This window comes from Culex pipiens, chromosome 2, assembly GCF_016801865.2.
Source record: "Culex pipiens pallens isolate TS chromosome 2, TS_CPP_V2, whole genome shotgun sequence".
NCBI lineage: Eukaryota > Metazoa > Arthropoda > Insecta > Diptera > Culicidae > Culex > Culex pipiens.
In genome coordinates this window covers 82,437,242-82,453,039 of record NC_068938.1, presented here as the reverse complement: position 1 = coordinate 82,453,039, position 15,798 = coordinate 82,437,242, and the positions used below count along the sequence as shown (strand labels likewise).

General features: G+C 36.8%; 2 protein-coding genes across 4 annotated transcripts in view; both read right to left on the bottom strand.

Moving 5' to 3' along the window:
- LOC120428122 (uncharacterized) overlaps window positions 1-5,600 on the bottom strand; it is a 109,426-nt gene extending 103,826 nt beyond the window's left edge. Inside the window, exons 1-2 of one of the 2 annotated variants that reach the window (XM_052708218.1) lie at window positions 5,365-5,600; window positions 4,563-4,988 (exon numbers count right to left, since the gene is read on the bottom strand). The gene's annotated coding sequence lies outside the window, so the exon portion shown is untranslated. The remainder of the gene's footprint in view (window positions 1-4,562; window positions 4,989-5,364) is intronic. The other variant, XM_039593108.2, reaches the window with a different exon arrangement.
- A 3,425-nt stretch (window positions 5,601-9,025) lies between these two features.
- LOC120428121 (zinc finger protein 287) overlaps window positions 9,026-15,798 on the bottom strand; it is a 75,566-nt gene continuing 68,793 nt past the window's right edge. For both annotated transcript variants that reach the window (XM_052708219.1, XM_039593106.2), the window contains exons 2-9: window positions 14,408-14,826; window positions 13,822-14,338; window positions 13,402-13,753; window positions 13,000-13,185; window positions 10,058-10,148; window positions 9,864-9,998; window positions 9,697-9,796; window positions 9,026-9,628 (exon numbers count right to left, since the gene is read on the bottom strand). In XM_052708219.1, the coding sequence (XP_052564179.1) occupies window positions 9,534-9,628; window positions 9,697-9,796; window positions 9,864-9,998; window positions 10,058-10,148; window positions 13,000-13,185; window positions 13,402-13,753; window positions 13,822-14,338; window positions 14,408-14,749 (1,818 nt within the window). In that variant the 5' untranslated portion in view covers window positions 14,750-14,826 and the 3' untranslated portion in view covers window positions 9,026-9,533. The remainder of the gene's footprint in view (window positions 9,629-9,696; window positions 9,797-9,863; window positions 9,999-10,057; window positions 10,149-12,999; window positions 13,186-13,401; window positions 13,754-13,821; window positions 14,339-14,407; window positions 14,827-15,798) is intronic.

Sequence of the window (15,798 nt, the reverse complement as noted above, 5' to 3'; positions counted from 1 at the left end):
GACGAGAAACTAGTTTTTTTTTCTCTCCTTTGTTGAACAGTTGACTTTCCGATAGTACGATGTTCAGTTATTTTTGTTCTACGAAAAAGGGTTTTATGTTTGATGTTTTTTATCTCAAATCAACGCTGTTCAACTTGTCGCACGTCGCTTTTTGACGTTCCGAAAAACGTGTTATAATGTTTGAATAAACAAAAACGAGAGCACGCAATGTAAACAATAACAAACACGTTAAGTTTGGTTGACCATTCCGTGCATTGTCCTCAGTTATAATTACTAATGTTTAAAGTAGTCGAACTCGTACTTCTGTCAACACGTTCTGACCTGAAGTCCTTTTGCCCATTTTCGCACTTACATCAATTTTCAGAGTGTGTCAAGATAGCACGACAAGATTGAAACTTCTTTCATATGAAAAGTGGTTTACTCAGGATTGAAATCGAATTTTGGGGATCTGTGAAGGTCAAAAGGAGAAGCATTGTGAACTGCATCAAATTGTTTTGAAAGTCTCGGGACTAAAGAGCTTACAGCTGAAAAATAAAATCTATAATTTTTCAGGACGTTCTACGTAACCTATTAAAAAAAATGTTAATATCCATCAACAAGATTCCGAGACATAGATTTTGAAAAAAAAATATCGGAATTCAGTACATTAATTCAACATAAATCACCATTAGGGTGCCCAGAACAAATGTTTTTTTTTTTTTTCAATGTTTCCAACACAAACTTCACCTTTGAGTATCAATGGATAAATGATGACCGATTTTGCTCATATTTGACCCAGAGTCCTACCCAAGTATCATTTTAAACCAACTAGCCACCACCAAGTTTTATTGAGGTTTTATTGTAGCATCTTGATTGCTTAATAGTTTTATTTGGGCATTCACCGCAACCAACAAGCAAGAGCTAATTAATAGGTTCTAACAGGGTTTTATGCCTCGGACATAAAACCGGGTGGAAATAAAAGCCGACTGGCTTTCAAAAAGTTTTATGAAAGTTTTAATAGAGGCTTGAAAACCAGATGGCAATGCCATGCCAAACGGTTTTATCGCATGCTTTGTTAAAACCTAGGGTGTTGTAGCTGTCAAGTGCCATTAGGCATGTATAAAGCTCACTTAAAACCGTAAGCTCCTAAAAGAGCATTTATCGTGGCCAAATATGGCGCTAAACGTGTGCTCTGATTAAATATGATTGATCGCCATCTTGATTGAAAAAAATAGAAAACTGAAAAATTTGATTTAAATTTGATGAAAATACACATTTGTGCTGAATTTCTGGTATGATTAATATAGCGATAGATGTTTAAAAATATTTTGAACATTTTTTTCAAAGAATTGCAATAAAATATTTTTTAACATTAAACACTATATTTATAAAATATTGATTTTTGATGAAGCGAGTTTAATTTTTTGGCTCTATCTCCCCTACATTTATCAATAAAATTTCAACCGCAGCTGAATTTGAGCGATCAAGCGCGAGAAATAAGCTTTCAAATTATTTGGAATACCTCTAATATCTGTTATTTATCATCGCCATTTTTGACAACCATCTCCATAATTTCATTTGGCAAGACGAAGACTTATTTTTGCCAAAATAAAACCTATTTGGCATAAGACGTTTGAAGACGTATGAAATGTCATTTTTCCATAACTCCTGACTAGGTTTTAACAAAGGTTTTATCAAGGCTTTGAGGATGTTGTTAGGATTCAGTTGTAAAGCCTTGATCTCCTATGTAGGTTTTATAAATAGGCCGTAACAACCTTTTACGGAGGTCCTTTTGGGTTTTAAGTGGGGTTTATCAAGGTTCTGGGGAGTTTGTTACGACTAAGGGGTTTTAATGTTGGTTTTGGCTGATAGGTTTTATAGTGGTTGTGACAGCTTTGATAAAGCCTAAAATGTTAATTGGGTAAAACAGGTCAAGGAACAATATTCAGGTTTTGAAAAAAAGTCCCATATTCTGGGCACCCTAATCACGCTAATAGATATTCTCCATTTTTTAATATTTTAAGTAAAACATTCTGAAAAATCATACAAAAATGTTTTCAGCTATGAGCTCTTTGGCCCCAAACCTTCAAATCAGCAACCAAAATTTCCAATTGATCTCTAAGTGTATTCAGCTGTGTTTTTGAAGTAGATCAGTATTTTTCATTTGAAATCGAAGTAACCACTTTTTTTTAAAAAAACATAGCGAGCAAAAACTTGTTCAGCCATTCAGAGATATGATTTTTTAGTGTGTTTTTTTGCAAAAAATGTAAAAAAACACAATTTTTGTAACCATTCTAATTTGAATAGGATCACCCTAATCGCCAAACAAAAAAATACGGGTCTCAATATTTTATTTTGACTCAAATAGGAGCACTTTTGATCTGGATCCTGCTGCTTTGAATCTTGAGAAGAGATTTTCTGATCGATTTGGTGTCTTCGGCAAAGATGAAGGTTATGCTTATGGTTAGGCTTTTCTGGGCTGAAAAAATAGGAACACGGAAAAAATTCTCGATCTTTTTTTAAGGGGTTACATACATGTAAATCGTAAAAAAACAAAAGTTGGTATGAGCACACACTTTAACTTTTTTTAAATCTGTTTTCAGGGCATTCAAATATACATTTTCATCAAGTAACAAAACTAACTTGAAGACATTTGGATGTATCATTGCCGAGATATAGCTATTTGGATTAAACAGTTTGAAAAAAACGGGTGCCACGATATCTCAACACTGCCTTGACCAAATCGGCTCAAAATTTTAGTGAAGACTCGTTAAACAGATCCCGTGTGCATGACGAAGGCCTATTTTCAAAAGGATTATTTAAAAAAAAGAAAACCGAGGTGACTTTGATAGGATTTCAAAAAAGGTTTTTCTCAAGATTATTACTTTTAAAACATGTACTGGGGTAGGCCACACAAAGTCCATGCACTATTTGGAAAAAAAAGTTTTTTTTCAATAGTGTTTAGAAAAATAGTTACGTTGAAAATTCCTAGTTCAAATTCCGGGGTGACTTTGATAGTCATAGTTTTTCTTGTTAAAATCATATTTAAGATGTTCAAACTTTATTTGTACGTTAAATGTAGCATCACTAAAGTAGCTGATATAGTTTTTAAGAAAAAAACAAAGTTTATATTTAGTAAACTTAGTTTATAAGCTTTTTAACAAAATACATATAAATTTAAGGTAAAATTTTTGAAAAGTCGTAATTTTGCCTGAAATTTGTTAAAATTAGTTTTGTTTGTAAAATTATCGATTTATATTGCATTTTATACTAAATTCGAAGCACGAATCACAAGTTTTCACATTTCACATGCAATTTGTTCAACTGAAATTGCATATAAATTTCGAGAATTTTTTTAAATAGTGTTTTAAAACCACATATTATTTATTATTTACAAACTTATTTAACCTTCACCTAGTGGAAAATTGTTCAAAGAATCCGAAAATGCATTCCGTTTTCCGATTCAAAATCATGTTCATTGAGAAAATCAAATTTGAGAAGTTAAAAATAATGAGTTTCACCAACAATTTTATGAAAAGTTCTTCTTGAGGTACTTTGAACACTTCTCTATCACGGTCAGTATGATTCTAAGCCATTTCGTACGTATTTTAATTGTACTCTTCATTTTGCGGAAAAATCGCAAACCTATCAAAGTCACCCCGGCTATCAAAGTCACCCCGTTTTACGGTATGTGTTTTTTTTAAGAAAAAATCGACAGTTTTTGATTTTTGTATTTTTTTTTTAAAGCTAAATTAAAAAATCGGGCCTCGTCATGCAAATTTCAACCCAAAATTTCAGCCAATTTTGTCTATTCCATCTCGAGATATCGTGGAACCCGTAAATCAACTCGGTGTATCGATAAAACGCTCAGAAAGTTTGACAGTTCGTCTGTAACTTATATTTACCATACAATATCTTCATAAAACTTTCAGAAGTGATAAAAAGTCATCTTTTTGTGGATTTATTAAATTTGCTGTAATATGAAATATTGTGATTTTCTCCATGTATGTAACCCCTTAATTGGCCTGGAGTTGTGAATATTGTTGAACATAACTGAAATCACTTTAAGAATACAAAATCAAACTAGCAATCGTTTCAAGTCAAAGGCGGTTTTAGGTGATATTTTTCGCATAGGACCCTTTGAAAAGTACTCTAGATGGTGTCTTTATTTCTAGAACGATCTCACTGCTAATTCATGCGTCGAACCTGAGGCTCGAGAAGGTAACAAGAAAAAAAATCCGTAGGTGACGAACCTGCAGAATAATTGTAAATGTTTTTAACAGGACGTCGTTTATCTTAAAGATTGTTTATTTCTAAAAAAAAAAGTTAGTTTAAAAATTACTCATCTTAATCTCTTATTTCACCGAAACACTTTCAATTCCTCGCAACTTAACTCAATGACTTTGTCAACTCTTCCTACAAACTCTTCCTTCCAATAAGGAACCGAAACATTTCGCTCGCTCGATTTCCCCCCATTTACATAGCAAATTGAGCGCGCAAAAAGAAGTGACTTCACTGACTCGCTATACAAAAACCGTAACAAAAACAAAACAGCCCATTTCCCTCCGCACTTCTTGACTTACTTGTCCGTATGTGTGTAACTGCAGCAGCAGTTGTTGAGTTTCCAACTCGGCAGAATTCACTGTGCTGATCTCTCGACGAAGACGACTTTCGGGACGGACGAAGTCACCCATCCAAGACTTTGACGACAACTTCGGTGTTGGCCGGAGGATTGCATATACCTCCACGCACTGCACTTTGAAATCACATCGAATTGATTTTCATTTTTGCTTTATTTTCGTTGACTTTTTTTTCTTGTTGCGTCGACTTCACGCAAGGAACTTCCGAAAATATAAAACTGTTTCGATACACTTCTTTCTTCTTGTTTTCGAATTATCTACTCTGTTTTCACGTTTACACACTCTTTGGTCGCTTTTTTTTCTCTTAATTCATGTATTGGACCGTGATATAAACCGATTTCTCGCCGTAGAAGAGAGCACAGTTTCTTCCTACACCCGAAAGGAAAAAAAAAATCACTCAGCTTTTTTTTTTTTTTTTTTGGTGAACCACGACAAACACAGGCGAGAAACCTCCTCTCACTGAGGTACGTTTCACTTTTTCGGAAAGGAACCTCAGCTTGTCAGCCTAAACCCGAACGACAAACTTTCACAAAACTCGAAGTTCTTTCCTCTCAAACAGGCGCTCCACACTGAATGGTTCCCGTTGTTTCAGGCGGCTCTGCCAGCTTATCACCGGACCTTATCAAAACTCCCACGAAAAATTCAAACAAAACAGGACTTTTCCCTGCTCCTTAAGCCAAATATACACAATTTCTTAAGGTAACCTCTCGCGCCCGCACACACAACTCCACACACACACACGAACCCAAACCTTGTCCTGACACACGAACGAAATGTCTCCGCGGAACTCCGCGACGGCGACGACGTTGACGACGGGAGACCAAGACTTGGAATGAAAACCCGTAGTTTCTTCTTCGTACGATGGCCTGCATTCCACAGACACACGACCTGACGACGACTGCAGCAGCTCAACGCTGTGTTTGTACAATCGATCTAGCGAAAACTTTGTTCGCGGCAGCACCACACACAGGTGAGAGGAACGGTTCGGTTACCTGGAGGTTGCACGCAGACCAGCAAAAAGGTGGTGAACACCTGCGGTGGAAACCTCCTCGCGACGAGGAGTAGCAACTTATGTTGAAAAGCTTATGTTCAGCTGAGAAGTCGCGAAGTGGTGAGAGTTGCGATGTTGGGAGCTTTAACGGAAGCTTGAAAGCTTTAGAGCTTTTTTCCGTTAGGGGTAGAAGTCGACGTTGCCAGCGAGGTAACCACTCGATGGAGATAGTTATTAAATAATTTTAATGTCGCTAAGATTTTTGTATGATTCCTAACAAACCTAAGGAACCAATCCCTTCTTTAAAAAGTGATGACAACATTATAGGCGTCATCCATAAAGTATGTCACGCTCTAGGGAAGGAGGGGGGGTCTGAGAAAGTGTGACATTGCGTGTTATAAGTATAGGGAAAAATCAAACTACCGTCATCTGGGGTGAATCGGGACATTTGAAGAGAATTAGGACAGCTGTTTTAGTAATATCACTGTGTCATCTAGTATCCTTGGAAACGAGCTTGATTTTCAATAAATGTGAATCGAAGATTTTTTGTAACCTTTATTTTTTAAAGGGTTAAAATGGATCAAAATAAACATTTTTATGCATGTTTTTATTGTGAAATTGTCTCAGGAACACGAATATTATAAAATTATCACCAGAAAATGGGATCTAAGAAGTCCCCCGAGCAAAAATTTACAACCAAAAACTTCACTTAAAGTAAAAGTGTCTATTTAATATGTTAAACTGCCTTACCCAAAGCGTTCTCAGTCTCAGATGGTAGTCCCAGATGTCCCCTACAAGCTGCAGATCGAACCGAGTTGATATCTGGATGGAACACTTTTTTATTTCAGTTTGAAAATTATGCTATTTTTTCACTAAAATGCCCATAACTCCCTTTAGATTTTACCAATCAGGATGCTCTACCCTGCATTTTGTTGCATTTTTTGAGCCGTTTCAGATGCATTTTGAATTTTGAAATTTAATTGAATTTTGCCTAAGTTATAGCCTTTTTAAGATTTTTGACGTTTTTGAACCTTTAAACTTTGTGTCCCGATTTGCCCCACTTCCCGTTGACCTAGAGTGCTCATATTTTGGCCAGATGCTAGTTTTATATGTACAAACAACCCCTGAAAATTTCAGGCAGATTGGTGAGGTCCAAACGACGTCCCATACAAAGGGGCCCTGTTCGTGGACTCGCTCTTAAGCCCTTCTCAAATGTTATTTTCGAGTACTATTGGCTCCATATACACAAAAATTGCTTATATAGGCCTAGGATAACATGTCTACAAAGTTTCATTGAAATCGGAGAGGGTCGGGTACAAAAGTACCGGAAAAAATCCTGATTTGTGCTGGAATTGATCAATAGTAAAGGGGAGGAAGGATATGAATTTATTTTAAAAAAAATAGAATTCAGGTGGTTTAATTGATTTTATGACCTCAAATATGTTTCTTTAACATTCCCTCTAAGAATAACTCATTTTATTTTCAATCAAATTCGTTTATTTTAATCAAAAAATTGTTTAAAATGGGCATGAAGTGAAAAATCTGACAAAAACTGTCAAAATCTAGCACTGAGAAGGATGAATCTTTATTCTGGCTGACACTTGAAAAATCTGGCATTCCCAGATTTATCTGGCAACCTGGCAAACCTGCTCGCAGCTCGCTAGCGCGCTCTCGCACTAAATCCGCAATCTGTATGCCAACAAGGTAATATTCATGAAGGTGCGCACTTTTTGTTGCGCTCTTAAATCTTATTTATGGATTATATCAATCTTATAATAAATACTCATTTAATAATTTATTACATATTCAATCCTGCAACCCATAATCCCTACAATGGTAATGCCAATATTTTTTTTATTTTTTCATAACTCTTTCCAATTAAAATAATTTTACACTTTTCAATGTTACTGAAACTAGTAAAATCTTCATAATTTTCATGAAGCAGTTTTGGAAATGTATATGAAACGTTAAAATAAAATTTGACTTAGGAAGAAAACTGTAAAATAGCTAAAATGTAAGTATTTTATATTGATCTAAAAATCGATTGAACTTCTTTATAAACACTTTAACCTTCTACCTCGGTATTCGAACTCATGACAGTTGGATAACGAATCTGATTACCTATCATCTGATTTACGCAGACAAAATGTAGAAATCGGAGGAATAAGGCTGTTGCAAATATTTTACAAAGCTTTTGTCACCCAGACCCTAAACCCCTCTTCAAGCTCGGCTCAAAAAATCAGAGACAAAGCATATTTTTCAAAGATGGAATGGAAATTTCAGTGCCATCAGCTGAAATTAATTTGAATACACTCAACCCCCGCTGGTTGCACACTTTTTTAATTTGTACCCCGTTAGTTGGTCAAAGTCAAACTAAAAAGTGACAAACTGTCACTTTTTACACGGCGCTCACGCACACTATCAAAACAAACGTTTGGTAGTTTGTGTGAACTCCGTGTAAAAGGGGTGTCAAACTATAAAGAGACCCCGTTCGTTTGACAACAGTTGGTGTCAAACCATCGGGGTTTGAGTGTACCATTTTTAGAATTAGAATTTTCGGATCCATAAAAAAAATAAATAATGGTTTTCTGCTTCGTCGAACTTTACATTTTTTGAAAATTATGATTGCAAATCAACTATATGGGTGTATGAAACATTTTCTTGCAATTTTTCATTGAAATGTTGAAAATTTTGTAATTTCATTTTATATATTTCTTTTACTAGAGTCGAGGGACAAAAACTTTTGTCCCTCGCCCTGATTGTTGGGAAATAAACAAAATAAAATTCAAGTGATAGATGTATTTTAAATTCTTTAAAATTAAAATTATATATTTAGCCCGCAAGCTCGTTTTAGCTTCAAATCTGGCCCAGCAGCGAAAAACTTTGAGCACCCCTGATTTAGAACTCATTTTGACGGTGCATTTAAAAACATGTTTCCAGAGCCTTCGGAAATCAAGAATGGAGTGTATTCAAAATTCAGATTTCAAGGGAAATGATTTTTTCTCTAAAAAGAAATAAATAGAAAGATCTAACTTAATTAGAAATAAATGAAACACACTTTCGTTTGATGTGGTCAACTTTATTTTCCGAAACTTACTGCCATTTATAGTACACTTACTCTCAAAACAACAGAACAAACAGGGTGCCGTTCGCGCTTACTCTTATGTGGTAAAAGGGTTTTTATTTTTCTCTGTACACAATTGAACTGATTGATAAAACGAAATTCAAGTGCAATTCGTGCTGCACTTTCTTTTAACTAGCTATAAACATACGCATAATTTGTACGAGGGGCCAAACATGGGCATTTACGGAGGGAGGAAAGTAATAAAAATGTTGTTTGTTTTAGTTGATTGTTAGTTTCTATTGGTGATTTCCTGCATTTGTGGTGATGAGTAAAATAAGAATAATCATTCGATTATGGCGCCAAAATTTGAAGATTTTTTTATTCCATAATACATTTAAACCTTATGTACAAAGTTGATATACTATTACATTTGCGTCTTTTTGTGTATATAAATCAATTTCTTCTAGAATTGCGTGGATGCGTTTCACAAATTTTTACAAGTTTTGAAGGTTTCCTTCGAACAGAACTATCACAAAATAGTCCAGATTAATAGGTTTTCTTTTAATCATTTAATTTAAAAAATATCTTCTATCCCTAGCGCAATTTTGTAAGAACTAATAAGATTAACTACGACGAAAAAACGAAACGTAAAGATTTCTTGTTTTAAATATGGCTTCCATCTAGGCTACGCCGTTTGCTGCTCGAGCGCAAACTTGACGATCGAACGGGTTCACTGAATTCCTGAGTGAACACAATAATGTTTAGTTTTACCGATTTTTTTTTGTTTAAAAAGAGACAATCTATATCGACAACTAGTTAATCACTACTTTCGAGGCAACGGAATCGACCGTTACACTCTTTACATCGCGCCGATGATGACCTCGCGCGACTTCTCGTCCATCTCGATGATTTCCTCCTTGTGGACGATCTGACCATGCAGTGGCGCGGTTTGGCCTGTGAAAACGTGAATAAAAATGCTGAGTTATTCAAAACTTCAAGACAAAGGGGTCAAATCAGCTTACCATATTTCTCGTGAATGCCACGATGTCGCTTGAGCGCGAACCGATCGGCAAACGCTGCCGAACAGATGTCGCACTTGAACGGTTTCAGACCGGAATGAACCTATGAAATTAGGATAAAAATTGCGTTATCAAACGGATGTTCAAAGTCGTTTACTAAAAACACAAACCTTTTCGTGGTTCTTCAAGTGGGCTGCCTGGCTGAACGCCGACTGGCACCGGTTGCACTTGTAGGGCTTCTCACCGGTGTGGATGCGCCGATGGTTCCAGAGGGTGGCGTGCCGGGCGAATCCTTTGTCGCAAACCTGAAGAATTACAAAGAGTTATCATTCCGCGTAATTTAAGCTTAATTTATTGTGCTTACCTCGCAAACGTACGGTTTCTCACCGCTGTGCGTTCGCTCGTGATTTTTCAAGTGAGGGGACTGCGAAAACTGCATTCCACAGGTGCCACATCTGTGGAGAAAGAGCGTAGAAGTTAGAATAATTTACGCTTAGAAAAAACTCATTGAGATCCTATCGAATTAATTTCATTATTCATTTCCTAATCTCTTTGTTTTGTTTTGTTTAAAGCATAAGCCGCGCGTCAAATGCGCGAACTTTAATGGCAACCATACGGCGAACATCCACGACTGTGCAGGGCAATTGTTTACAGTCTGTACAGAATTGTCATAATTCTTAAATTCTTTTTTTTTTTTTAATTCATAGATTCTTAAATTCTTAATCGCGTGTTTTCGCCTTTCTTACAAGTGCCTTTACAAACTGTGTACAAAGTACACGTACGAGACCTCCGGTGGGTTAAACTCATGAAATTCTTGAAATTCTTGGAATTCTTAAAATTCTTAAAATTCTTGAAATTCTTGAAATTCTTGAAATTCTTAAAATTCTTAAAAATCTTGAAATTCTTAAAATTTTTGAAATTTTTGAAATTCTTTAAATTCTTGAATCTCTTGAAATTCTTGAAATTCTTGAAATTCTTGAAATTCTTAAAATTCTTCAAATTCTTAAAATTCTTAAAATTCTTAAAATTCTTGAAATTCTTGAAATTCTTGAAATTCTTGAAATTCTTGAAATTCTTGAAATTCTTGAAATTCTTGAAATTCTTGAAATTCTTGAAATTCTTGAAATTCTTAAAATTCTTGAAATTCTTGAAATTCTTGTAATTTTTGTAATTTTTAAAATTCTTGAAATTCTTGAAATCTTAAAATCTTTGACTCTGTTTTTTTTTAAATTCTCATTGTTCAATTTTCAATTTACTCAATAGCTTTTTTTCTTCTTCTTTTTTTTGTCATAATTCTGAAATTCTTCAATTTTAAAATTTATAGATTTTTAAATTCTTGAAATTCTTGAAATTCTTAAAAAAAAAATCTTAGAAATTTTGAAATTCTTGAAATTCTTATAATTTTGATTTTTTTTTAATTCTTGAAATTTTTAAAATTCTTGAAATTTTTAAAATTTTTGAAATTATTAAAATTTTTGAAATTCTTCTAATGCGCCGCAATTCTTGCCACCATCTTAAATTATAAAAATTGAATAACTTTTAGAGTAAAGATCCAAATTTTGAAAAAAAAAACAAGAAAAAACTGGATTAGATAATTTTTGGCTATGATTTCGTTTGATCTAGTAAATTCGAGTAACTGTATTTACATTTTTGAAGTCCCCAGATTTTCTAATTAAAAAAAAAACAAATTTTTAAATGCATTTTTACATTATTATTTTTAAATTTTATTGTTTTTGCATTTAAGAACTGAAGAAAAAAATCAAGTTTTCAGATTTTTCAAGTTGTTTTTAAAATTCTAAATTTTTGATTCTTTTTTTTTAATTTCAAGGTTTTGAAATTTTTGATTGTAGATTTATTTTAACAGCAATTCAAGTTCATTGAATTGATTTTTTTTTGTGTTTTTTTTTTTCGAACAACAATTTAAGTTCATTTCATTATTTTTTTTAGATTTTGCATGTTTTTGTATTTTATGTTTTTGATTTTTAAATTGATGGATTTTTAAATTTTTAAATTTCTGAATTTTCAGATTTGAGTGGTTCTCGACGATCTTGCAAATAGGCTTTTCACTGTATTTTTTTTTTATTTGGATGAAACTTTGTCCACGAATTTTCCATGTAAAAAGAATATTCAAATTAAGTTTTTCCATACAAGCCTCCATTCATTTTTGGGGGCTGGTCATGCAAATTCTGTATCTTGAGTATGAAATTCTGTATCTTGAGAAGGATTTTCTGATCGATTTGGTGTTTTCGGCAAAGTTGTAAGTTAAGATTAGGATTTCTTAGAACAAATAGGTACAGGGATTTTTTTTTTATTTAACTTTTTTATCGTCATTAAAAGTTAAATTCCCAAAATACGTATTTTTTTTATTTTCGATTTTTTTTTTATTTGTTTTTGGGAACAAAAAAGACATCTTTTTTGCCATAGTGCAAAATCAGGTTAAGGAGAAATTTTGTTTTTGAAAAAATCGTGTTTTTAGGAAAATATCGAAACCCTGGACAAGAAAAAATTAAAACATCATTGTTTTACACCCCTGAGAAACATATTTTTGATAAGCTGAGAGAATTTTCTCACTAAACGTTAAATTCCCAAATTACGCAATTTTTAATTTTGATGTGGTTTATATATTTTAGGGGACAAAAAAGACTTCTTCTTTGCCATAGTGCAGGAAGGTCTTGAAAAAAAATCTGGTTTAGGAGATATAATTTTTGAAAAAATCGTGTTTTTTTGGAAAATATTGAAAACATGGACAAAAAAAGATTAAAACATCAATTTTTTAAGCAAAATCAAATTTGCGATCGAAAAGTAAATTCCTACTTGACCATTTTTTTTATTTTTTACAAAATGTACCGTTTTGAAATTAAAGCTTCTTTCTAATAACATTTTTGAGAAAAATATTTTTGAAAAGCTGAGAGAATTTTCCACAAATTTCTCTCTGAGACTTAAAAAAAATCGGGCAATTAGTAGCCAGCCTCACAATGAATTTTAATCGCTGAAAATGAGTTTTACCGAATAGCATAATAAGCCTGTAATTTTCAACTGACGATATCTCGGAAACTATTGATTAGATTTTCAATGTTTGAAAATGAAACTTTTATAAATTCTCTGATTTTTAAAAAAATAATAATTTTAAAATCAATCATTTCTTTTGAAGAGGCCTACAAAAGGATAATTTTCCTAATTTCATTGTTTAGACCAAAGATACAGTTTTTCGAATATTATAATTGCATTTTTTTTTTTTTTGTATGAACAGCTGCCAAAAACGCAGATTTCAACGTTCCCTATAAATTCAAAGCTTCAAACACTTACTTGTACGGCTTCTCGCCGGTGTGTATCCGGGTGTGATTTTTCAGGTACACCGCCTTCGCGAACGCGATCCCGCACACGTTGCACTTGTAATTTTTTTCGCCCGAGTGCAGCTTCTTGTGCGACCAGAGACTCGAATACCGCGAGAACCGACCGCCGCACGTATTGCACGTAAACGGTTTCTCCTGCCTGCAACAACAGATAAAAACAGAAGAAAAAAAAACGTCGGAACCGAGGGTGAATGATAGGCACGGATTGGTTTGGGGTTTTTTTGGGGTTTCTTAGAGTCTTTATTGCATCTCTCACATGGCCTGGGTCGTTACACGTGGCGTGGTGGACAGTGTGTGGACAATGATTAGGTGCGAGACTATGAGTGTTTTGCAAGAGAGCTCTGCTTCTGCTTACGTTTGCTGGTGCTGGTGCATGGACGCGGCTGGACTGGACGAGGCCGCTGCCGCCGCCGCCGCCAGGTGCTGCTTCTTGCCGCCGACGATGATGACGCCGGAGCCGTTGCACTTGTTGCACTTGGTCACCGTGGCCAGGTTGCGCTTCTTGACCGGGTGCGAAGGCGCCGGAGCTTGGATCTGGATCTGTTGTTGCTGTTGCTGCTGCTGCTGCTGTTGGATGTGTTCCGTTTTGATCGTGGTGATCTGCGTCGGCATCAGCGAATCGATCGACGAGTTGCTGTTGGACGTGTTGGGAATTTCGCCAATCTCGAACTTGATGTCACCGTCCGGGGCGACGAAGATTTGGGTAGCTGTTTTGATACGGGATGGGATGTTGTTAGTACACATTTGAACAGCAAGAACTTGCTGAAGAACCTACGTCTGTTGACATTGTGGGCGTTGTCGTTGTTGATGCAAGACTCGCAGCGAATCAGCTTGGGACCTTTGCGCTTCGGGTTGTTCTGGATGGGACCTCCGCAGGTGATGCACTTTTGGATCTTATCCTTGATGTGCGATATCTGGACCACCTGTTGATGCTGTTGTTGCTGCTGCTGCTGTTGTTGCTGGGCTTGCTGCTGAGCCTGCTGTTGAGCTTGCTGTTGGGCCTGTTGCTGAGCCTGCTGCTGCTGCTGTTCAAGATGTTGCTGTTGCGGCGCCGGGTCCAGCGCTTCGGTCGCCACGATCTGAATCTGGCCCAGGTTCTGCCCGGTCTCGGAGATGATGTTCTGGGCCTGGACCAGGTTCTGGGGCTGCGTCACCACCGTAATCGCGTCCGACGTGCTCTCGCCGTCCTGGTTGTGCGTCCGCTTGTGGTGGTTCAGCAGCGTCAGGTGGTTGAACATCAACCCGCACACGTCGCACTTGAAGCTGATGTTGGAGATGGTGTTCTGGAAGGACTACAGAGAGAAAGGTACGCTGTACACACGCTCTGACCCCATCAAGCGACCTCCAACGAATAAACCTACCGTGATGGGTTTGTTCACCACCAGCTGCCGTCCGTCCACCGTGATACCGGTCACGCCGTTCGGGATCTGATTGACCAGCGCGCAGTTCGCGTAGCTGAACGGCTGCAGATACTGCACCGTCTTCGTGTCGTCCGCCAGCTGGGCCAGGTTCACCGTGCTGAGCGCCTGCGACGTCGGCGTCAGCTTCTGGATCATGTTCACGTTGGCGTAGAACGTCGAGAACTCGGGCGTCTGCTGGGTCGCCTTCATCGCGTCGATCTTGACCTGCTTGTTGACGTCGCCCGCCGTCTGGTACTGGATCCCGACGGGCGTGCCCGTCTGGATGTTGTTCGTGGTGAACATGATGGGCCCCGTGAAGGCCGCTCCCGCCGACGACTCAATTTTCGGGCCGTTTGCGGTACCGGGTTAGCTAGAGAAAGCTGCAAGACAAGGTATTCTTTAGAATACTTCAATTTATAATGCCTCTCGTTCCGAGCTGTACGTACTCCACCGTAGATCGTTTGTAGCACCTTCTGCTCGATTACTTTAAAGGGGTTTGTACGTACAGGTCTCGTGGCTATAAGGGGCGACCCAAGGGGTTTCCAGCATCAAGGATTACTGACCAGTCTGAATGGAATTACCAGAATTACTGGCAATATGTTAAGGATTACTTTTGATTTCCCAGTATTACTTGGGATTACCAGAAACTACACGGATTAGCTCAAAATTAATAAGAATTACTTGGAATTACTGCCTAGCTTCCAGCATATTAAAAACAGCTTTTTGAATTGGATCGACTGACAGCGGTCAAAAGCACAAAACCACGTGCTTTGTGGATGTCTTTCCAGGGAAAATCGTGCTCCGTACCGTCACTCGACCCCATCACCAGCTTGTACATCTCCTCCCTTCCGATGCGGTGCAAACTTCAAGTCCTTCTGCAGGCAACTGTCTATGTTCCAGCTTTGCGTCGAACGCTTCCTTCTCGGCATCGGATGATTCCTCGTGTGAGCAAGGTACGTTGAAGATATGATAATTAAAGAAACGGCCCTTTAATCCTCAATCTACACATCCGGTCGTTGATCGGATCCCAATCTATCACATGATTCTGCATCTTGCCCAACCCTATGAAGCCGGCACTTAGCTTAACAGCTCGGTAATTCAATTTGACAGTTGATATCGGCTGCTTACAATAATTGCATGGTCTTCAAGAGGTTAACCAATCGCGCCAGCATACTCAAGTGAAATTGCAACAGTGTGCATGCGACCATTATGAAAAACAAGTCCACCAAAGTAGGCCAATAGTCGTCGCACGATTAGAATATTGAACTCAAACCAAAGCAAACATCAAAAAGTGAATGTAAACACAGTTGGCAGCAGTTGGTGAAGGGGTTATTAGTCTGCTGCGCCTACTA